The sequence below is a fragment of the Poecilia reticulata genome, chromosome 13 (genome assembly GCF_904066995.2).
Source record: "Poecilia reticulata chromosome 13, P_reticulata-male-v2, whole genome shotgun sequence".
NCBI lineage: Eukaryota > Metazoa > Chordata > Actinopteri > Cyprinodontiformes > Poeciliidae > Poecilia > Poecilia reticulata.
The window spans coordinates 24,165,142-24,189,733 of record NC_088842.1 but is presented as its reverse complement, the minus strand read 5'-3'; the positions used below and the strand labels follow the sequence as shown (position 1 = coordinate 24,189,733).

Here is a 24,592-nt window from a genome sequence, read left to right as displayed (position 1 = left end):
GGAAACATTGGAATGTCTAGAGATGTTATGCTATTTTTTTTAGGATATCCTGCCCCCCCAACAAAAAAAACAAAACACTCCATCAATAGAACTAATTTAGGACTCTTATGAGAAATCTGCTAATTTTTCTCCATTCCAACACTCCGACACATTTCATATATTCCAATGTGTTGTTTTATCTAATAATGTAAAAACAAAAAATGTACCTAGTTGAGTTAAAAGGAACTAGAATGCTCAGCAGCTTTACTCTGCGGGTCATAACATTGTTGAAACATCTTTAACATTCATTTTGCCCAAGAAATACATGAACATTTACTACCTTTCAACAGGTAAACATGTCTGCGTTTTTAAGAGCATCACAAGTCGGATGTTAACACCATATTGTACCATGGTAGTTCATTCATATTTTGGATATTTTCTTTCTTCTCGATCCTAAACAGTTTAGGTACTGTTGAATATCTTAAGGAAAGCATGTTCTGTAGCCATTTTGTACTTTTCAAGTTGCTTCATTCACTTATTTTTTGGGTATGCAGAATCTGCCAAATTATCTTTTTAAACATTAAAAATAGCCATTTTTCAAGAGACCTTGTGTACCTAAAGGAAATAAAATGGCAATGTTTGGAACAAAATAAAGTTGTGAACTGGAAAAGAGGTGAATTAACTCAGATGTTAACCCCCAGCTTAGACCTCTGCTCATTCACAGAAGTGAAAGCTTAGATTTCTTAGATTTAGATTTCTACATTGGATAAATTTATTCCTATAACTTCTATCAGTATCATACTACAGGAGCAGAAATTGTAATATTTTACTGTAAGAACATTCTGTCAGGAAATTGTAAAGTTTGTCTGTAAATTTAGATGAACTTGCCCAACCCTGGAAACAAAAGCAGATTTTACACATAATAATAACGCATAGAACCAAAATTAACTGCAAATCCCTACATGTGAGGAGGTGGAATTAACATATGTATGCTTGCTAAAAAGATAAGTGGAACTGTCACCCTTTAATCTCTGTTGTTTTCACAAATACTCCCTACCTCGGTGTCATGTGACTGCTGCAGGCTTTCATTCTGACAGTAACAACAAAACATGTAGCTTCAACCTAATCTTCAACACATGCTTGGGTTTGTGCATCTCAAACAGCAGGACGTCTGTTGATACAGAGTGATCTAACAGTGTTCCTCTCTGAAGTACATACTTTAGTATACAAAGAAATAAAACTCTCATTCTTGACATGTTCTGTGACTTTACCTTACTGCTTGACATTTTGGTGACTCGTTATGTTGTAATCACTGGCTGCTCTAGAATAGCGAATTCAAAATGCATCAAGTCCGATATTAAGACTGGGCTTGTTTATTTTATTTATTCATTTTTTAAAATGGATATTACATCCCATAGCAATGGCAAAAACATCTGCCATATTCCCTTGTGCTGCTTCTTAACGTGGTTTGGTTTTTCAGTTTTTGTGAAATTGATCTGTGATTCTAGAAAGTAGATAAATCCCCACAGCTGTGGGAGGCAAACAGCTAGTCAAAAAATGTGGCTTGTTTAAGCTGATATTAAATATTTAAAACAATTTAAACTTTCTAAAGAGAGCATTTTCAAGCAGCCATCGCAGGTTCAAATCCCGGCCTGGTGACCTTTGCCACATGTCTTCCCTCTCTCTCATTGCTACATCTTACTTGCATACTTCTTTGCTACTTGAGTCTTCATGTGATTTAGATGGAATTACATTTAGAATTTTGCATTAGTCAGTTCCTCCTGCATGCCATTGAATATGATAGATTTCTGTGCTTTTTGAGGTCTTGTAGTTGTTTTGGACATGCTATGATCAATTAATAATGCAACCAGTTGCCACCACAAGTGCAACTATATGTTGTGGTTTTGTTGTGGAAACTGAGACAAACTTTTTTTTTTTTTTGGTTCTGGTGGCCTTTATTAGAAAGTGCTCATACAGGAAAGCAGACAATGAGAGAGAGAAGACATGTGGCAAAGGTCACCAGGCTGGGATTTGAACCTGTGACAGCCACGTCGAGGACTAAGGCCTCCTTCTGTCGGTTGTTCTTAACCCCTGCACCACCATAGCACTTATCTAAAGCACTAAAACTTATCAGCATTAGTCATTTCAAATTTAATTTGATAAGCAGCTTAAATGAGGAGCATTACTGTTCTTTTCTACAAGCTGTTATACAAGCTTTCTACTACAATTGGTAAATTTCTACGTCACAGAACATTCCTTCAAAAAAATCTAAAGTACTTATTTAATGGCATGCACAAAAATTCAATAAAGTGAAAAACTTAAAATCATATATTCCTCTAGTCACACAGGGAAACCAGCAGGACTGAAAGTAAAAGTAATATGTCTACTATTTACTCCTGTGGCTCACATCCAATAATCAGTAATCTCCCTTCAACAGAGCTCATTCAGCCCCATATCAACTGCTAAATGTAAATACTAACTGCTGAACTGCATCCACAATGAAGTTTCAGGATTGATATGAGCTCATGGAAATTAACTTATTAAATAAATGTTATTAAGTTTTAGAATTTAAATGCATACATACCAAGAGGAAAATAGTTAAAGTGACAATAGATGTGGTCCAAAATGTAGAGGCTGAAATATGAATGCAAAGAATCCCCAAATAAGAAAAATCCATTTCAAGATTCAATATAGCAAATATTCACTGTTTGTTCAGACTGTCGAGATGAGCTCTGTTGCTACTAGAACTGCTATGAGGATTATTAATGTTGCCTACAAAGAAAGAAGCGTTTATTAACCCACAAATACTGCAGATACACTTCAACATTTTCCTGTTTTTTCACCTTATAAACACACTTTATCTATGTCATTGTGATTTTTATGGGACAGACCAGAACAAAATATCACACTGGTTTAAAAAAAAATGCAAACAAGAAAAGTGAGGTTTACATATGCATTCAGCTCTCTTTACCACTACATACAATCCAGTCAGACCAATTGACTCCAGACGTTACCTGATTAAAGTAAATGGTATGTGTTTAGGTCAGAGCACATTCCTGTCTTAAAGGCCTCATAGCTCCTAGTCTCAAGTCTTTTGATGATGCAAACAAGTTTTCTTTAATTATTTACCAGAATCCATCTTCCTTTCAACTTGGACCAGCTTCCCTCTGCCGGCTGAAGAAAAGCAACTCCATACGATAATGCTGCCACCAACATGTTTTCAGGGTTTTATCTTGTAAAGATGATTGACAGGAACTTCCAAATCAGTTTCATTTTAGGCCACTTTGGGCATTTGCAGAATTCACTTTATTTAGCTCCATACTTTGTGCCAACCTCGTGTAAAGGTCTGTATTTCTGGGAAAAATATTTCATTCTTTTATCAAACACCAGTAATGTTGCATTTCTGTTAAGCTTCTTTGTCCTGGCAACAGACTCTCCACCTGGACTTTTGGTCTCTGCAGCTCTGGCAGAGGTTGCTTTTCGTCTGGTCTGTCAGTTAAGATGAACGGCCATAAACTGGTTGGTTTGCAGTTGACTAACTTTTTTGTTTTGTGTTTAATAGACTTGACTTTGCTTTGTGAAATGTTCAACGTTTATTAGTTCAACATGGCATTGACTCAGGAGGAAGCTGATTACATATGCATTTCAGTCAATTTTTAGAATGTCCTTTAGCTTCCAATGTGTTTGCATTGCATTGCAGAGGCAGTAACTTAAATTCTGATTCACACAGTGTACAGTTAAAATCTGGTATTTTTTTAAAATCAAGATCAGAGTCTTGCACTGACCTATAGCTAATCTATATCCATCACTTGATTGTTTTTGTTTTTCTGGAACAGGCAAGACAATTAGGAATGCTGTGTTTAGACCGAATATATATATATTTTTTGGTCACTTTTTTTTCTTGTTTGGGTCTAGTCCATCTGTTTATTTTCAGAGTTTGTTATGCAAAGACACTTCACAAATATTGACAAATCTTTTAAGCAAAATCTCTTAAATTCAAGTATAAATCATTAAAGTGTCTGTACATAGCTTACACAACAATTAATGCTAGTTGACTGTAGCAAAGCATATTCCCTTTGTCGCTGAACTGTAATTTCTTTCTGTGTGGATAGTTGGAGGTAGACCAGAGAAGGTGAAGGTAAAGTAAGAGTGATTGCAGAGCTTGTTATCAACAGGTTTCCTTCCTGGAAGTGTTTGTATGAGGAATCATCTCTGTAGCCTGTGCAGTTTGCTCATGTTGGCTCCAGTGAGAGTTCACCTGTTATATTTGCAGAGGATGCATGTGATATCAGTTTTTTTTTTTATTCTGCAACACCAAAAACAGTAACTCCCCCAAGGCTTGAAAAATTGTTGAAAACAGTTTACTAGTCTTTTTATTCTGAGTGATTTGTCTGTTTGGAATACTCAATAGTCAGTAAACTGGGTTAAATTTTAAACACAAATCAGACATACGTGAAAGTTGTTGAACAAATTAAACAAAAAATATGGGATTTTTTTCCAATAGGTGTGGGATGCTCAACACCTATTGGAATTTAGCAAGTGGGACTTTAAAGATCTCAAAAGCTAGAGCTTTTGCTTGTATATGTGGTTGTGACCGAACTTCAAACTTTGAAATATTGACGGGAAGCATTAACTTGTTTCAAATAAAAATGTTGATCTAAATATCATATAGCTATATCATTTGATCTGCATGAAACCATCACTCCTGTGAGATTGATCTTCAGTGCCTTTTGAAGCAAAGAAGGTTATTGGAGCCATAGTACAACACTTCGCTGCCATTTTGGATTGAATATGCCATCTTGTGAACTTTTTCTGTTTGGGAAAACTCCTATCCTTCTAGATTTATACTTAGCAAATTGAATAAATATTAAATGTGGTTGGGATCAGGCTTTAAAACTTGATTCCTAGCCATAATTGTTGCATTTCCCACAATATCTTAGCTTCACCCAAGTTTCCATGCGACACCAGTCCACTTGTAGCCCCACTCCCTGGGAAGTTTTTATGATGGATGCCCTTTGAACCTTTAAATCGGTCATAGTTTCTAAACTGCATCTAATCGCAGATCATTAAATGCCACATTTTCCAAACACCACTAGGACGTTCTTTACATCCATCCATCCATTTTCTTGCACCCTTGTCCCTTAGTGGGGTCGGGAGGGTTGCTGGTGCCCATCTCCAGCTAACGTTTCGGGCGAGAGGCGGGGTACACCCTGGACAGGTCGCCAGTCTGTCGCAGGGCAACACAGAGACACACAGGACAAACAACCATGCACGCACACACTCACACCTAGGGGCAATTTGGAGAGGCCAATTAACCTGACAGTCATGTTTTTGGACTGTGGGAGGAAACCGGAGTACCCGGAGAAAACCCATGCATGCACAGGGAGAACATGCAAACTCCATGCAGAAAGACCCCAGGCCGGGAATTGAACCCAGAACCTTCTTGCTTCAAGGCAACAGCTCTACCAACTGCGCCACTGTGCAGCCTACGTTCTTTACAATAAACATGCAATTTCTTCTAACAATTTGCTAAATATGATTCACTGTAATGTTTACAGGGGGCGGGGCTCAGTGCTCTGTCAGCAAAGTGTCACTGTGAAAACACTGCAAAAATATAATTTGAGTTTGGAGAAAAAAAAAGTTTCAAACAATATGATTTAATTTGGTGTACTTGATAGTGGAAAGAAAATCCACAAAAAAAAAAGCTAGTTACTAAATTTTTTACACACTGCAAACATACTGCACAGAAATGCAGAATTTGGTTGTGGTCGCTGATAACTGGCTATCTCTCCAAGTGAGCAGACAGGATAAACCCAGTTGTGGATAAATCTCTTTCACATGCTTTCCGTCCCTTTCTGCCTCTCTCCCTCACACACGTAGCAGCTGATCCATTTCTTTCCTCCCTCTATCTGTCTCAAACACACATACTCGCTCAGTCTCACTTGCATTCTGTTACACCTCCCTGCTGCCCTCGCTCTCATACACTTTTTTTTTTTTTGCTTTTGACCCCATTTATTTCATTTATGTACCACCCCTCTCTCATCCCATAACTCTTATTCCCGCTCACACTTCTTTGGTGCCTACATCTTCTTACCGTTTCTTTCTTCATATATCCCTCTATCTCCTTTGCTTCCTTTTGCATCTGATGCATTACGGACTTTTCTTCCTCCATCCGTTCTTCCCCTTTCCCATGCCTTCTATTTTTCATCAGTCTCTAACACCCTCAGGTGCACCCTGTGCTCTTCTCTTCCTCAGAGTGTTTTCACACCTAGTTGGTTTACAGTAGTCACAGACCTGGAGCAACAGCATCAGTTTGTGCCGTGAACAAAGGTCCCCCGAGAAATCAGTTTGCAGGCCCTGCGTACCACTGATATGACGGCTGGCTCAACATAAACAGGGTCAACTGAGAGTTAATGCTGTCGCTTTGCTTTTCCGCTCAGTGTACCGTTACTGTAGACTGAAAAATGCAGCAGGAAGGTTAGCCGTTTTTCACTTGCCTCAGTATTAAAGAGGAAATCCTGTACCATCTGTGGATTCAATCAAAATCCTTCGCAGTTTCCAATAAAAACACATTTGTGGAGTTCTACCAGAGGCTTCATATGCATTCAGATTTCTACCATCACATCTGGAGAGAAGTGCCTTGTTGAAAAAAGTGACTGGAACCTCTCCAAACATATCAGAGAAGTTGTAAGCTGTGAAAACTTGATCCAGCTAAAACATTATTCCTGCACTGTAAAGATTAATCAACTAGTCACTCTCAGCAATGATTAGTGAATGTTCCTGTTGGCAGAACATTGGAGCAAGGGTGCTGAAACAATATGCTGGCACTGCAAAATCCATATTACAAGTAAATTAAGTTTCTTAAAGATGGGAAAACAGAAAAGAATTGGGGATTTCACAGATTTTAAGGTAAAGACAAAACTTAAAAGGCAGGTTTTAACTCTGGGCTTCCATCTTTTCCGTTGTTGTACCTATTTGTTGGTCAAGTTCGGATCCTTTAGTTTAGACATCTGTGCCAGATTGATAATGAGAAAACTACAAGTAATTTTTGATGTACCACTTGGACAATATCAACTCAGAGCAGAATTGTATTAAATAATGTTAAGTATGTCATATAAAGAAATCTGGAAAGGTTGTTCTTTGTATTTAAATCACTTCACCATTTACTCTGGTCAAATATCATCTGGTTTACAACTGACACTAACTGAAGAAATGGTCCATAATAGTTTGTTTTTCTTTAGATCATAGATAGTTTTCTTTGCAAGCAAAATATAACATTGCAGCCAAATTGTTCTGGCTGCAACCAATAATGTTATTTGTTATTTCCATAAGAAATAACAAAAATTTGACCAATTGTCAGCCAAGACTAACATTTTGCTGTTCTATTTAGTCTCATTGTGTGTGCTGGTTAATATCACAAGATATTAGATATTAACCAGCACATAGAAATTATTCTGATGATACCCTGGGCATTATGACGTGGTACAGCAGCGTCTTAGTAATGGAAATGTTTCTATAGACCAACTAAGAACTATTTGGTTGGGTCTGATTAAAATCTGCACATCTAAGAGTCTTGTATTTTTACTAATAAGATATCTCTTGACTTGTTCAACGATGTAGAATCTAGAGCAACTGAGATCGATCCTCTTCTGACCAGAGCACTGGGGCAGATGACAAGACTGACAGTTATTGAAATAAATTGTCTGGTGGCAGTTTGGAGATTCTTTGTACAGGGTAAGAGTTTTGGAAAGCTATGCATTTCTCATCCAATAGATGAGCCCGCACTCTGTCAGGACCCCACTGACCTAGGAAGTATGTCGCTGACACAAATATCAGCTACTGCGGCTCGTATACGTCCTCTCAGTTGCTTTCAGAACAGCTGCCTACACACACAGCTTTTATGGACTTTTCATGTGGTCCATGTCTCCTGGATCTATGGAAACATGCGCTATATGTGTGATGACTTCTCCAGATGTGGTGGGGTTTCCTCTACAATGAGCTCCAAAGACTGGAAAGCATGGGAGCGGCAGCAGCTTACCTTTGATGTTAACATTAAAAACACTCTACTTCCTTGCTGATATTCTCATTACTCTGGTCATACATATTCACACACACACTTGACTGCAGTAACATATGTCAGCCACTTCAAATGCAACACACACACACACACACGGCAGAGTGGGTCTCTTAGGAGCAGAGTTCAGACTGACTGATGGACTGACTTTCACAGATAGCTACAATCTGATCTGCTTTTCTTGACTTGCCTCCCCCCCACAAACACGCACACAAACTCACACCCTCACGCACACTTGTAGAGGAGTCAAGGCAGTGAGCACAGCAGTCATTCACAGCAGAATGAGCTCTTCTCGGGTTGCAGTTTGAGCTCAGCACCACTGATGGGTCTGGCAAAGCAGGTCGAGACCATAACACGCACCATATGTCTCCTGGAAACCATCAAGAACAAAACAAAGCCATCAACAGACTGCCAGCAGCGAGCACACCAGACTCATTCGCCCCCAAAATGGCCTCAAATTCATTGTAGCTCACTGTGTGTTGACACAAGCATTCTTAAATGTTCTCGGCTCAGCTCACAAACGGGGAATTTATTCCTGCAATAGAACGCAGGCTCATAAAGACACATTACTGAGACCTTTCAGTAGCAGTGTGCCCTCTATTATTCGTAAAGCGAAGTCCACAGCTGAACAATCAAAAACTCACATTGGGTCAGTCTGCCTGCAGTTCTGATTAACATGTTATTGTTGGAATAGATGTGCACAATGAATTAGCACATTGTACACAAGCACTCACATATCACATTAAAAAGTTGGGCCAGAAGTAGCAGATAATTTTTCATTTTTGTGTTTATATCCCCTGCCTTAAAACATGCATATTACTCAACTGCTCACATTTCAAATGTGGCCCTTGTTTCAAATACACCAGTCCAAAACGCCTATAAAAACCTTCAGAACATCTGCGTAAGTTACATCATCTGCGACTTTTTATTTTAGTATTTTTGTTTGGTATTTTTGTTGCAGGGAGTTCCCAGCAACTATTTATACTTACTGAGCTAATATACAATGCCTTAAAAAAGTATTCATACCATCTGATCTTTACATTTTGTCACATATTTATGAAGATTTTATGTGGTAACCCACAAAGCAGTAGAAGTGAACGATGGATAGATGGTGCCTTGCAAAAGGAAGGTCATGGGTTTGATTCCCAGGCTGGGGTACTTTGATATGAAGCTGATATGAATCTGTCCTTTCTTTGCCGTGTGTCTCTGTGTTCCACAGTAATGGACAGATACCCTGTCCAAGTTGTACACCTCCTCTTGCACAATAACTAAACCAGCCAACTATCAAGATTAAGTGGATATTGACGATGGATGGATAGAAAAATGATCATCAAAACATGACACATAAGAACACTTTGAACTAACAGCACAAAGACTTTTGTTCCAGTATTTTTGTTCCAGAAAATGTCTGTTTGTATAACTAGCATAAACTTCTTTGGCTTCCAGGTTATTCTCTAACATTTATGATGAGTTAGTAGCTGCATAGAAACTCCCCATTCCACATGGCACAAATATGGAAAAAGAGCTAAAGCTAGCAGGTGAAATGAGATTTGGATATTTTACTACTTTTTTAAACTGACTTCAAATTCAGTAATGTACATTTATATTCCTTGTATTTACACTCATGTTATGAGTGTCATTCCACAAGCTTCTCAGAGTTTTCTGAAGTTCACACCCATTCCTACAGATAGAACTGATTTGTAGACTGCCTCACTCACACACAACTTTTCAGATCTGCTCAAACTTTCTGTGAGATTGAGATCAGGCTTGGATGATGCCCACTCCAAAACTTTAACTTTGTTGTCTTTAAGTCACTTTGAAACTAATTCAATCGCCTGATGTACTTTCCCCAAGCACAGGTTTTATCCAATACTCGAATTTCCTCCTATCCAAAATACAGATTTTAATAGGACATTTCAAGATGAGGGTTCAAACTGGATTGGCTGTTTGGTTCTGTGCTATTTAACAAGGGTCAGCTTTTACATCATGGAGTAACAATGAAATGCAGTCTGGGATGAAAGGCTTACGATATCTTGTTACCTAAAGTACTACAATCTTTTCTTTACACGGTTTGTGAAATTAGAGCTTTTGATTTTAGATGTATCTATGAAATTACAGCTATTATTTTAATCATTCACACATGATGTTCAATACAAAGAGTAAATGGATTAAAAAGAGTTGTATTGAAAAGATCATTGTGAATTTTGAGCTTTACAAATGATTCCTAATTTGATGCCATTACAAATGTACAGGTCTATTTTAGGCTAAATATAATTGCAACAACCAGAGCAATTATTTACATTACAGCCTATGGATATTATCATCGACTGAGGAGAGTTCATGGAACCAGAGAAATTGGGAAAGTTGCCTCTCAGGAGTACATTTCCCACATTAGATTATAAATTAGATTATAAATGCATAAAATATAAAGGCTATACAACATTGTGCAATCAAAGAAAAGTTTAATGCTGCTTTATTTCTCTGTGTAAAAGTGCTGAAGATAAAAGCCAAACAATTTCTCAACCTGTGTAAAACAAGGACATTTTCCAGGTTGGTTACAAATTACATTACCAATAATGTTGCATTGTAAAGTTTACCAAGATAAAAGCTTGCCAGCTTGTATAACAAAAAGCTGTAAAGCTACAAGTATAGTTCCTGACTGTCAGGTTTGGTCCAGTTTAGCTCAGGAGCAGTATTGGCCTGGGACACGAAAACAGGTCACTGCAATGTTTTTAGTGTTATTTCTTGGTCCAACTTGGAAGAAACTGGAGATTGCACTGCAAAAAAACGACATTTTAAAAAGTATTTTTGTGTAGTTAGTTACTAGTGCAAATATCTTAATGTACTCGAAATACGACAAAATTAACTTACAAGTAGCTTTTTAACAAGATAAAGGAAGTTGTTTTAAGTAAATTCCTTAATGTTTTTTTTTAAGTGCTAGTTCCACTCAGATTTAATTTATTACAAGACAGTTTTCCAATATTTTAATAATCTGCCAGTGGAACTAGTATTTTTTAATCAATATTAAGGAATTAATAATATTAATTATTATTAATAATTAATTAATTATTAATTATTATAGCTGATATTAATTCCTTAATATCAGCTAGATATAAGTTCCTATATCTAGCTGAAAAGTTACTTGTATGTTAATCTTATTTGTTTATTGATTTGTAAAAGCAATAAAAAGGGTAATAGCATCCTTGACACTAGAGTTCTTTGATTTGAAGCAGACATGGTTCCCCAATAATGTCTCGTGCTGAACCTGCAAATTCATTTGATTATTTTATCTTCCTATTTCAAGTATGTTGTCCTTTGAGTATTCAAGCCCTTAAAGCATGAGGACAATATGAGAAGGAAAGGTACTCCAGCTTCAGTGGCCAATGAAAAACACCAGGGCCATGACTAAGATGTTTCTCTGTATTCCAGACCCTTAAACTGCAGCAACCACAAATGCAGCAACTAAATGCAGCAACTCAAATCAAATGCTCTTCAAGTTTGTATGAAATGCATTCAGCTGTTCTTTGGAGCCTGATGCACCAAGCCATTAAATCGTAGCTGAGTCATTGTGCTGCTTCTAAATTAATGAGGCCACTTTGGAGATTTATTCTTAAAGCTAATTACAGCATCTATGACTCTATGGCAAAATCAATCTCTGCTGCATTAATGACATCATAAGTGACTAAGCCACTCAGACCAATGACATTATTTCATAAATGAGTAAGAAATAGCTTTATCAAAGCTACAAAAGTGTGAGCATGAGAAGGCAAATGGATTACCAACATCTGCAAAATGTTTCAAGTCCATAAGATTCAATGTGAGCACATATATCAGTGGTTGCAATTAATTAATAGAAGCACTTAATTTTAACGAGGTTACCGCATATTTACAGAATAGTTGTTTATTTTGATAAAACAAGTTAATGTCACACAAATGGATCACCAGACAACCCCACCATTATTGCTATGAATTACCGTGAAAATAAGAGTCTTTGATACATTTGTAATAAGGTACTATTTACAGAACATCACCAGCTGATGCACACTGCTCTCATAAGAAAAAGTCACAGAATGATGAGCTTGTCTGTTTTATACATTTAATGGGACTTTTCAAAGGATCTTGTGCTGCATGCAAAGAGGTTTTTATTGCTATTTGCTGCTAGGATTAAGGCTTGAGAAAACTTGTTTTGGATGCCAAATTGCCTGACTCTGTGCTTGTGAAAAGTAGCTTCCTCTGTAAAATTGTCATCACAGCACACATAGAAGCATACATCACAGATAGAGAGGAAAACAAGGAACAAAGGTAGAAAAGAGGACAAACAGAGTTAAGAAGGCATTCAGGGAGTATGGCTGCCTTACAGTCAGAAACACAATGGGTAACAGCTTTCTAGATAAAAAGATTAACAAAAACAGGTAAACAACATTGGAAATAAAATCTCCTTCTGTTTAAAGGTTTAGCTAGTAAGCTCAGGAAGAACGTGGAAGAAACTGAATCATTTATTCCCAACATTGCCTTTTTTCTGCTGAAAACAATTCCAGTAAATAATTGTATGGCACAGAGGGAGCACTACTAAAGTCAGAATGGGACCTAATTATGAAATTAATTTACTGTGAACCCACTACAGAACACGTTAAGATAAAAACACACGTCAGAGCTGGATTTTGAAATTCTCTTTGAGTACAGAAACATTGTTTTTTATATTTACTTAATTTATCAGCTATTTAAACATGGTACCCTCTGGACTAATATTAAAATTTGACTGTAGGCTATTTGCATTTATTCTGTTCTCATTCATCTATTAGTCAGCTTAGTCTTTGTTAATATACAAGAATGTGATCATGTTTTCTTTTTTTGCAAACCAAGCAACTAGGCCATTCATAAATCATTTAACAATGATATTCTAGATACGGCAGACTTTCTGATTCCTGTCGGTATCAGATATTTAGTTCCAAGCAGTCTTTTTGCTGTTTTTACACATCAGACAATTTTCCAGGTAGTTGTGTTTAAGCTTTGTTTGTCTGCCCTCAACAGAATCTCGTATTTTCCACTTCTTATTTTGTGTCTGAACACTGCTTATCCTATATCTTTAGGTATCTTTTTATCTGCCTTTCCAACTTTGTAAACTTCATTTGCTTTAACCACTCCTTTGCTTTCCTTCCCCCCCCCCCCCCCATGGTTTAGAATTAAGCAACATCAGTTCAACAGTATATGAAAGTTGCCAGAAGCCAAGAAACATACTGCCGTTTTAGACGCACAGTAATTACAAGCAGACAGGTCACACGTGAGGATGAGGTGTTAGAAACCATATCAGCTTATCTGTACGTTTCTTGGCAGTTCAGGTCATGCTCATATGGCTAAAGTAGCTAAGTACACTCTAAAAAGAAAAAAGTTGATCCAACTTAATTGAATTACTTCTGTAGGTAACAAGTAATTCAATTAAGTTGGATCAACATATATTTTTTAGTTTGTTTAACTTGATAAATGTAGGTCAGTCTAACTCAATTTATTTACTTTAATTCATATACAAATTTTTAATCCCTCTAACTTAAATTTATAGAAAGTCAACTCAAAAATTTAAGTTGTTCTAACTTAAAAAATGAAACTACCCCAAAGTCGTTTTGTACATATTTTGTACTTATAATAATGCTTAAATATAAATCACTTTTAAAGTATGTTTTAGCTTTTACAATAGGAGTATAATTCCTTTACACTACTCAAAAATTCAACTTGGTTCTAATAACAAATTTACATTGCACAAATAGAAAATTTTTAATTTTATTGTGAAATCACAAACTTACAGATTTTTCACAACATATGCACTGAACATACTACACAGATCTTTTGCTTTTCTGCTTAATTGGGTTAGCTTTTTAGTAAACTCAACATGGGGTATCCTAAGTCCAGTTCTGGAGAGCTACCATCCTCCAACTTTCAGATGAATCCAATCTCCAAATAAAATCAACTGCTAATTACTATGTCTCTGCTCAGCTGAGTATCTGCTGGTGTGTGAATTCAGTAAGGTGGTACTGAAATAGTCCATCTGAAAGTTGCACATTGATGGCTCTCCAGAACAAACCTTGGACATCCCTGTGTGAGCTTGTAGAATCCAGAAGTATTCCTCTGAAAAATAAGGATTTTAGATTTACCACAAGTCCTCCTAAAATAAAGGAAATCAACATTCTCAATCCCTAAACTGTTTTTACATAAAATGTAACAACATGTGTGACTGTTTTTAACATCTTCAAGTACAAACTGAAAACGAGCAATAACATCTACATCCTTTCAAACAAGGGCGTGGGTCATGGCTGCAGCATTTAAACCATGTCCAATACTTATTTAACTGACATCAGAACAGAATAGTAAACATTAAGCACTGCTTAATCTAAATTGAAAAAAAAAAAAAAGAAAAAACGCTGTGAAAGTGTCTGTGAACAATACTACAGCAGCCTACTGATGCTGTGGCTTTAATATGCACAATGTCCCAAAAGAAATTCAAAAAGTTCAGTCCCTTGAGGTTAAGCTTCCAATACATGGAGCCCTCATGTTCAAACAAAGACAGAAAATAATCTGTCCTTTAGCACAGGATGCAATTGTCTTCACTGTGAGGTCTGAAGTCTTCCAAACAAATACTGAACTTTATTAGACATCTTGTGTTGGTCAAGTTGCATGAAGATTTTTTGAAACACTTCAAATGTGAATTGCAGAGGTTTTGGATAAGCCAGGATAAGGGCATATATCAAACCCAGAAGCAGGGCACATGCTGAGGCAACTGAAGTCAGGTCATGCAACACCTCCACTCCCCAATGACAATGTCTTCTGGGGATTCTTTCAATCCCTCTCCCTCCTTCCGAATCACAAACACTGCCAGGGTGAGTTGTTTGAGTTCCATCTGGGCATCATCTCCACTGCTGCCCTGTAGTGAGATAAACAATATGTTAAACTTGAAGACTGTAACTAATCTCTCAATTGAAAAAGAAAAGCCTTATAAATACAAGTATAAGTGTAAAGGTGTACAGCTTGTGAATTGAAGAGAATCGTTTATGGCATCTGAAATATCCTTGATAAATTTTCAAAGTTCACAGTTGCATTACAAATTGAATAACTCAAAGGGTGATTTTTAATGTTTTTTTAAAAGATAATGCAAGCATGTAACTTTATATGTGTTTTGTCATATTGCAGGCTTTAGCTTAAACAAATTCGTAGATTATACATCAAAGCAGAATAGTAATCCAAGCCAATGATCATGTTAGGTTGAAAATCAACACAAAATGCACATTTCTGTTGCTTATCAGATATTTTGGAGCTGGTATGAAAATAGCATGACTAAAACCTTCGTATTAACTTGTTTCTATTATGTTGGTGAACAGTAAATGTAGTTGATAGTGAAGTTAGATAATGGTCTCTGCTGAATAGCAAAGCACACCACTGCTGGATTTAAGCAGGACTTAGCCATGTTAAATTTACAATTCAACACCAAATCTGCCTGCTGTATTAAAACAGATGTTTACATATAGCAAAGCCAGGCCAGAAATAATTTAAAAATGTAAAAGCAACTGACATTGAATTTTTCTGAATGGATTAAGATGCAACTTCAAACCTTTAAAAGAAACTTACACAGTATTCCTTAATAAGGTCTTCTGGATCCTCTCCAAGAAAGGTGATGAGCCCTTTCAGAACACATTCCCTTCGAATCCCAATGTCCTCCACCTGGAGAAAAATTATTGTTATCAATATTCAATATCTCTGACAAGATTTCGGATGCAACAGTAATATAAAAAAAATGTTTCTGGCAAGTTGGACTGAAAGGTGTATTTTATGAAATTCATGAATGAACCGCAATACAGACTGACTGACTAAATCCACCAAAAATACATAAGACAGTTAAAATTGCTTTTCTTTTGAGTGATATCAGCTTTGCACAAAGTGTATCAAGTATTAATAATTAAAACAAAAAGTCTGAAAGTAACTAGAGACTATAACTTCTTTGTTTTAAATTAAAAATGGTAAATGTCCCTCAGTGTTCCTATCGATGATGTCCATACCTTATCATAGGTTCTCATGATTCCAGCTATTTTTGCACGTGTTGCTCCTCCCTTGGCTTTGATGACTTTAATCAGCTGACTTGAGAGCCTGTCCAACTGGGCAAAGAAAGTCTGCTCAAGGGGAAGAGCCATGAGTCTCAGGAACTCCGCATTAATCTGAAAAACAAAACAAAACTTATTTAGTATGTTACAAAATGACTTAAAAGTAAATACTGACCAATCATTCCAAAATCTAAGTAAAAATCCTCAATCTGCATTACTTGCACTGCAAATGGGGCATTTGAATGTGGTTAAGTCATTGGTAACTGTTTGGTGGACTGGATGATGTCTTGATAAATGGTTCAGTAAAGCATTCCAGGTCTTGAATCTACACGCGCAACTTAAATATGTGCATGGACATGAATAGCCCCGTCCATAATGCCTGGGATTTAGTTTGTAGTGCTTGAGCAATTCAGATCTTCTGGAAAACATGCTCTCGCTGTCTTTGCATCTCCACATGAAGTGCAACACTAGAAGGATAAGACAGGAACTGAGTTACATGTATGTTGGCAAATCTGAAGGCAAGGAAGATGAAACAAATATGGATGCAGAGTCTATTTTGAGTACTCTCCGAGATGACTGAGCTTCTGACCCCATGTTGAGGGAGAGCTCATCAACCCTTTGGAGGAAATTAATTTCATCTCGTTCTTTGACCACCTATTATTCCTTTTACTTTAAGCTCCCTAAATGACGTTATTTATGGAACCTATTTTTGAATTAGTTTAGAGTATGTGTTTTTCATATTATCAATACAATACAGCATATTAACTAATAACTTTTTTTTTTGTTAAATTAGAAGCTTAGTGAAGCAAATATGGCTTACCTTCTATGGTCTGATGATGCTTGGTTCCAGGCCTGGAGAGTAGGAAAGAGAAGTTAACTCAAAGTTCCTATAAACATGAATTGCTTATTTTATTTTTTGCTTTTCCCTTTTTAAGAGAAATGACATCTTATGGATTATTAGCTTAGTTAGGATATTATGCGTTTTATATCATGTCGTCAGTAAGCAGCCTGACATTTGGAACAAAGGCTTCCCTGACTGCAGCTCACGGTGACGAGCAGAGCGCAGTTGCGTCACATTAAATAAGTTTTGCGTATAACACTAACACCTTCGTAACAGTACGTTAAGCTTACCCATTAAAAACGACCTGTCCAGTAGTTCCTGGTATAAAGTCTGGCCACCACTGCAGCGCATTAGCTGCTCCCACACTTTGACCCAGTCTAGCTTCCGACCGGAACACGCCAGCAGTCCTCGGTCCACATTTCATATTTTTCACTACCTACAAGGCTTCTAGCTATTTAAGTTCTTTAGGGTCAAATTAAAAGTATACACCCAAAATAAACGTTCACTAACTAACAGAGCAGTTAAGTTCAAAAATGCTCCGCCGAATAGCGCGGCTAATTACAACTAGCAAATGTGTTCAAAGCAAATAAGTGATGATACTTCGACGTTAAACACAGTTAACTGTTTCAAATTAAAGGTAGAAAAAGTCATGAATATTTTTACACCATTTAAATAATATTTTGTCATGGTGTGTAGAATACTTACTGTTTTATTACAATCCGATGAACAGTCAACGGTCAGAAGAAATGGCGGCTGCGCACACGGTCGGTAAAGTGGATCTGTCTCGGGCAAAGCTTACGTAATGACGTCAGACGTAAAACTGCATTCAACTTAATTGGTTCACTTCAACTCAAAGTTAAACGTTTGTTTTAGATGAAATGTGTGACTTTTAAGTTAATTGAACTCATGAAAGTAAGTTGACACAACTAAAGCCAAACAATTAAGTCAGGTTAAAGTAAAAAAGACCATAACATTAACTACAGCCCAAATACACTTTTTAGAGTGTAGCGCTTCCAGCATAAAGGCAGACCTACCACTTGAATTTGACAGAAAAATAAATTTTGATATAAATCTTGTCTATCTGATTCCAAAATCTAAATATCAGCAGACAATGAGGTAATATACTGTATAACGTTAAAACAATATGGCTTACAAAGGTTTTCTGTGGAGTGGACTCTTTGAGGATTGAACATTTCCTTTAAATTACATCACGTTCCACCAGATTGGCATCCAATAAATTACTCAGATTCTATTTTCTCTTTATTAATACAAGTTTGGGTCTCAACTCATTTGTTTTCCACTTACATACTCACTAATCTCTTTCTCCTCTTCTATTTCCTGTAATTCACAAATAGTTTACAGATAATCAAGATAACCACTGCTAGGATTATGGAAGGACAAATTATGTCTCATCTAGGTTATATGTAAGATGTAAACTTGTTACTAATTACATTCTGTTATTAGGACAGAGATTAGCTTCTGTGTGAGGGTTATTCCCTGAAGTTTTGAAGTCTCGTATAGGAATAATTCTGTTAAGACCAGGATGATGACTACTGCATATTATTGACCTGAAAATGCCTGCTAGATGCCCCAAAGCGCTTCATGGACGTATATCTGTTCTCCACGTTTGGCCTATTTGTGACTGTGTGTGTGCTATAGCTGCAGCTCTGTCAGAGAGAGGCTATGAGCCAGTCAGTCAGTCAGTTAGCCGGTCAGCTGGTCAGCAGGGGGAGCACAGCATCTCCAAGACACTGATTTATTGGACAATTTCACAGCAGTGTCCGTGGTAATGGGACAGGATAAATGGCTGCTCCCTCACTGGCTGAGCTTGACTCCTGGGGAAGAGCAAAGCTGGCTCTGGCAGTGCAACTTTGTTCTTCGCTCATCTTTTCTGTTTTATTTTTTTGGTTAGTTTTTTTTTTCCCCTCATTCTCAAAGTGTTGAGTCTTGTGATTGTGTGTGTTTTTTATATATATACATATACCTCCTACTGTGTAAATCCTCTAGAATGAGCTACCAACTCATGCTAAAAATTTCTCATGCCCTCTTTATCCCTCTTCACTGTCCTGTTATGACTTATTGACTTTCTGTCTGTGTCGTCCATTTCTATCCATTCGCTCTCACACTACATGTGATTTCTGTCTCCATGATCCCCATATTTTGTCCCTTGTCCTTATGGATGTCTGAAGTGTGGATTTCTAGTTTTATTTTAACCTAATTTGAGGTTAAGTTGGTGTAAACATGGAGGGAGACATGTAAATATTTACCATTAACTCTGTATGAGAGTATTATCAGAACTCTGTCCACACAGAAGACTTGGAGTGATTCATAAGTAAATTTTAGATAAGTTGTTTTAGCCATTCACCCAGTTTGATCAGAGTGTCACTATATGCATCAGACTAGTTAAAAATATTTAGCTTCTACAAACTTTTCAGTGGCTACAAAAGAAAACCATGATGGTACATTTCAGCATCATCTGTAAACTAAATAATACAACAGGACTGAAACAATTTAGGGAAAAAAAATGCAAAAATAGTTGAGTAAGTTTAATCCTCACCAACAGTCATTGTGTTTCGGGGGGGACAGTTATTAAAGTCACACATCTTTCTGTTTAGATTAAATGGAACAGAGGGAAATGGAAGGAAAAAAATGAGGAAAAAAAATCACCCAAATGCCATAAATTTGTGACATCAAACAAAAGAGAAGGAACATATTGGCCAGTAGATTGAGATAGCTTTGCATAATAAATCAATGTCAACAGCAACTTTGCAGATGGATGCATTTCTAATTTTTCTGCATAAAAAACAGCACCAATCTTTTCACATAATGCTTAGAGAAGTTAGAGGATCCTGCATCATCTGCTATGATGCTGGTGGGTTGGTTTTATTTTTTTTCTTCCTTCCTACTTCAGTGGAGCTGATTCTCCTTGGTAAAGGTGGTACACCTGCAGGTAATCTGCATATCAGCAGCAGATTATTTAGGATCAGTCCTCATTCTTTCTCATTACCTGGTTGCCTGGTCAGGTGACTCACCTTCAATAACTCGCTCTGTCCTCAAATGCTTGCCTTCAAGTATTACGCCCAGAGAGGTTTGATGCCTTCTTGTTCCATTTGCCCAGTTCCTGAACTCCATGTGGAGGGAAGGGTTTTGAAACCATCCGATATCCACTTGCCTCACCTACCTGTTCACCCTCCATCAGTCAACCTTCTCCACTCCTCAGCAGTCACTTTCCACGCTCAATCCTGCATTTAGGAAATAATTTATTACAAAATTCTTGTTATTGTTAGAAAAAAATATTTAGTTTGTGGACTTCTGCCTTTCCAGAATGTGGCGGTATCAAGCCTTTAAATGGCTTTGATATCAAATAAATACTTTTAAAACAGAAGGTTTACAGTATCAACAGCATGCTGTTAAACTCAGGATTTAGATTATTTTCTCACTTGATACCTGTTGGGGATCTAGCAACTTATTAGCCTCTGACATTTAGCTAGGCTTTAAGAAAAGAAAAGTAAAACTATTAAGAAATTAGAAATATTCACAGAAGCTTTTCAGCTATTGAGTAAAACTAAAATGAAATTTTGTGATAAAACTGAAAGATATCTAAAGATGAGTTGTTAATCTCCACGTCTTCAATCAGAGAATTAGCACTTGATAATCATCTCTTATTTCCATGCATCACAGAATAAAGTGATTAAACACTAAGGACTTGAACAAAGCAGCAAGTTAAGCTGCCTGAAGACACGCTGTGATTTGGACAATGTTGGTGCACTTAAGGTATGGTCATTTAATTTATATAGCACATTTTCAGCAACAAGGCAATTCAAAGTGCTTAAGTGCTAAACACAGCAATGACATGAAGCATGTAGTGTCAGGACAGATGTGAGAGCAATACATGTGTGCAGTAGGTCCATGGTAAGATTATCTGCAAAACCAGCATTTTAAGATATTAAAAAATTAGACCATAAAGTTGATGGTCTGTTGATGAAATGTGATATTTGTGTTAAACGTGTCAGGGATTATTTATGGATTGAAAAACTGTTTCATGATAAAACGACATCATAAAATGCTCTAAGAACTGATTCAAAGCAAAGTTTTCTTGGACACTGTTAGACCTCGTAAGCATACATACCGTGAGCTGAAAGCAGCCATGCTGTGCCGCAAGAAAGACGTCAACTGTAATGTTGTATGTCTGTATTGATCACCATTGTGCATGATGCACCTGAGACACTTTTTAAAAGAAATTGAATGAAAACAACACTTTCCCTCAGTTTCACATAAGCACACCAGGGTGTATTTACCATGAACAAACACACCATGCTTTCTGTAATGAGTCAGCTGCTGTAATCTCATTTCTGAGAGGCTGGGTTTCTGGCTGGATTTGGAGATGGAAATGGATAATCTCTTTGAAGTACAATCAATACATTTGTCATGAATAACACCTTAGTTCTAAAATGATCGCTATGACTTTATTCCTTTCATTTACAGCTGTTTCTTATCTGAGAAATGAGTAAATTGTAGCAATGTGGAAATCAAAATCAATTACTTATTAGTTCATGCTGTAAATAAACAGACGACTCACCTATCTAACCACTGTGCAACAAATTAAATGTTGACTTCAAAAGTTTTGAATGTAGATTCAGAACGTATTCTTAAAAAAAAAAAGTGCTCCAACTCAGACTGACAAAGAAAATCATCGAAACCACATTAGGGAAGTTCCCGTCCCCCCACCGTCCTCAAATGAAACAAAATTGGTGTCAAACTTTTGCGCAGTCTGTCCACATTTACTAAACAAAATATGGTGTCAGTCAACTGCACTATGCTTGTGCTGGTTATAATTTTTAAGATATATAAACAAAAGAAAAGTTTCCAGACACCAGCACAAAACTAACTGTATTACACCAAAGCCTGTGTCGAGTAAATGCTACCATCTGTATCTGAAATTGGGCTTCTTTAATCAAAACTCTTATCAAAACAAACCAAAAGTCAGTTTGCATCTGCACTGGCACAAATCACCAAAAACTCCCCACTCGTTTCTCTTGGAAATCATCTATTATAAGTCAAGTGATTCACTGCTTCAGTGGTTACTGTTCCTCGAATCAGGTTGATAAAAGAAGATGCTCAAAGCGAGGTAGGACAGAAAAACCGTCTTCTCATCCATATTACATTTCTGTACCCACCTCTGTGGTCACCTGCTAACCCCTCTTGTGAAATCCAGAAGTGCCTTTCTGCCTCAGTGACTACGAGGATGTCTCTGGAGATGAGATCTCTGATGCGCGCCCTGGGCATATTTACAGAGCAGGGTTTTGACAGGAAAGAATGAAGGAAGCGTAGTGAAGACGAGCCAGATTGCAGTTTCCCGGCAAAGAGAAGTTTGAGACTGAACAGGTTTGAGAAGCTGTCGCATTGTGTATTTTTTGTATTTGAAAACATATCTAGATCAAACCTAGTCGGCTTCAGGAGCTGTAAAAGTTTAATTGCATCAAATTTAACAGCATTTTTCCCAGCAAAGGTCCTGTAAGGGCACTTTACAAGACTGGACCAATTCACATTCAAGCAGATGCAATCTGCTAATCAAATGAAAACATGAGTCACATTTTTAACTTTACAACACAGCTAAAAGTTCAAGTCTTTGAATGCTAGCAAAACCTTGACCAATGTCAAGTAGTCATATCTGTTCTTTTTCAATTAAATAAATGTTACTATTTACAGTGTTCCCAGAATCCAAAAAAACTCACAGAAAATCAGAAAAGTCACTTAAAGAGTGCTGTGGATAAGATATGTTGTCACAGTCTGTCAGATTTGGAGAAATTTGCCAAGACACGATGGGAAAATACTGTCAAGATGTAGGACACTGACAGCCTGCTGCCAAAGAAAAGTGGAGGAAAAGGTGATTCAGCAAAGTGTTAGTTTAAGGGTCTGCACACATGCAGCCAAGATATTGGACTATTTTTATCTTTTATTTATTTTTTTCTTCTAATAGATTTGCTTACTAGCTGACATACAGAGTATTAATGTCATATGTGTGATAAAATATTCAAATTATTTATCAAAGTTTCAATTTCCACATCACAGAAGCCTGGCATTGAAACAGGGCTGTGTACTACTTAGAGATAGTTTATAAGGTACACAGTAACTTAACGCATGCATGTAAGTGTAACGTCATGAGAGCAAGACCCAAAACTGGTTTCTGAATCAGACTAAGATCACAAGAGACAAATTACAGTTTCCTTTGTTAAAAATTTAAAATGCATACTTACACTTGTAGGACAGGTTAAAGATGACAGTTTTGATGCTTGATGTGTTCTTATGTTTTCAAAAACTTTTGAATGGTTTTTCTGTTGATTTGGTTCCAATTTAGTAAATTTAGTAAATTGGTTAGATGAAGTGGCTTTAGAAATCCATGACACTGTGACCATCTGGCTCGGTATGTGTTGGCTGCTGATTTGCTCCTGTTGCCGACATGACATGAACTTCAAGAACAAGTTTTCCCAGCAGAAACCGATATATCCAAGATGACATGTTGTCCAGGCCTCTGATAAAGTTAAACCCTTTTCATTTTATCAGCTCAGTGTGCTTTATTCCTTTATTTAGTGAAAAAGAAACATTCATGTTCAGTAAATTTCACCAAAAACCATCTCCGCTTTCTTCTAGCTTTGAGGTAGATGAGAGGGAGAGAAATGTTTGGTTTATGCTGGAGAAATCTGCCAGTGTGCGACTCCCCGGACAAGAGAGACCGAATCTTCTGGTTGCCAAGGTGGGATTGTTTATATTACTGACTGTAGTGAGATAAAAAGGTCACAGATATCATTGCCACGAGTATTGCCTGTCTCCTCACCCTTTGAGAGTCAGATAGGTAATCAGTCAAGGCAAGGAGACTTTCTCACACAGAGCAGAGAGAAAAGTCTGAAAACTCTGAGTCTGATTATTATTTTTTTGTTTGGGTTGCATATTGTGCCTTTTAAATGAAGTTAAAGCTCAAAGTTTAAATGAGGAGTAGAAGATATTTCATTTATTATTTAAACTCTCATCAGTAGATGTATATCGTTTCTTTGCTAACCTGATTTATTTTTCTCATCATATAGACTAAATATATAGACTAGGTAAAAAAACAAAAAAAACAACAAAGTAGCTTTTAGTTTTTTCTGTTTTGTTTTTTGTCCTCACAGTTTATGTTATCTCGATTTCTAGTTGCAGAAATAGATGGACTTCTCAGCTTTTTAAATGTTTGTTCAATGGGAAAAGTAAAGAATTAATCTCAGACTGATAATTAGATTTTTTTGGTTAACGGTGAAATACATGAGAGTGATTTAACTGTTAGTTGATTGTGTAGTGTAATAAAAAATAGTGAAGCAGAACAATTATTTAAAACATCAAACTGTGCATTCTTCTAAATAAGGACATTGGGTTTCTGCAGCTTTAGACAAGAGGGTCTGGTGGTTTCTTAAGGAAACGGAAAAATGCGATTAGGACAGAGAGAGACTCAAAAGGAGAAAGGATGGGGAGGAAAAAAGAGTGCTGTAAGAAAGGGAGAAGAATAAAGACCAAAAGACAGTGCAGACAGTAACAAAAAGACAAAACAAATCCAGTCCGGAGTGTGAAAATGGCAATGTCAAA

The 24,592-nt window shown here is 36.9% G+C and overlaps 1 protein-coding gene and 1 long non-coding RNA gene across 3 annotated transcripts in view; one reads left to right on the top strand and one right to left on the bottom strand.

Moving 5' to 3' along the window:
* LOC145554596 (uncharacterized) overlaps window positions 1-24,592 on the top strand; it is a 45,716-nt gene that overhangs the window by 13,023 nt on the left and 8,101 nt on the right. The window lies entirely within an intron of this gene.
* On the bottom strand, window positions 14,502-17,983 carry LOC145554698 (uncharacterized). 2 transcript variants are annotated; one of them, XM_081614944.1, is made up of 6 exons: window positions 17,684-17,983; window positions 16,958-16,989; window positions 16,356-16,604; window positions 16,096-16,251; window positions 15,668-15,760; window positions 14,502-14,966 (listed from the first exon to the last, which is right to left on the bottom strand). In XM_081614944.1, exons 4-6 carry the CDS (start codon window positions 16,225-16,227, stop codon window positions 14,829-14,831), a joined length of 363 nt encoding a protein of 120 aa, XP_081471070.1. In that variant the 5' UTR covers window positions 16,228-16,251; window positions 16,356-16,604; window positions 16,958-16,989; window positions 17,684-17,983; the 3' UTR covers window positions 14,502-14,828. The 2 variants fall into 2 exon arrangements, with proteins under 2 accessions (XP_081471070.1, XP_081471069.1); XM_081614943.1 differs by lacking the exon at window positions 16,356-16,604.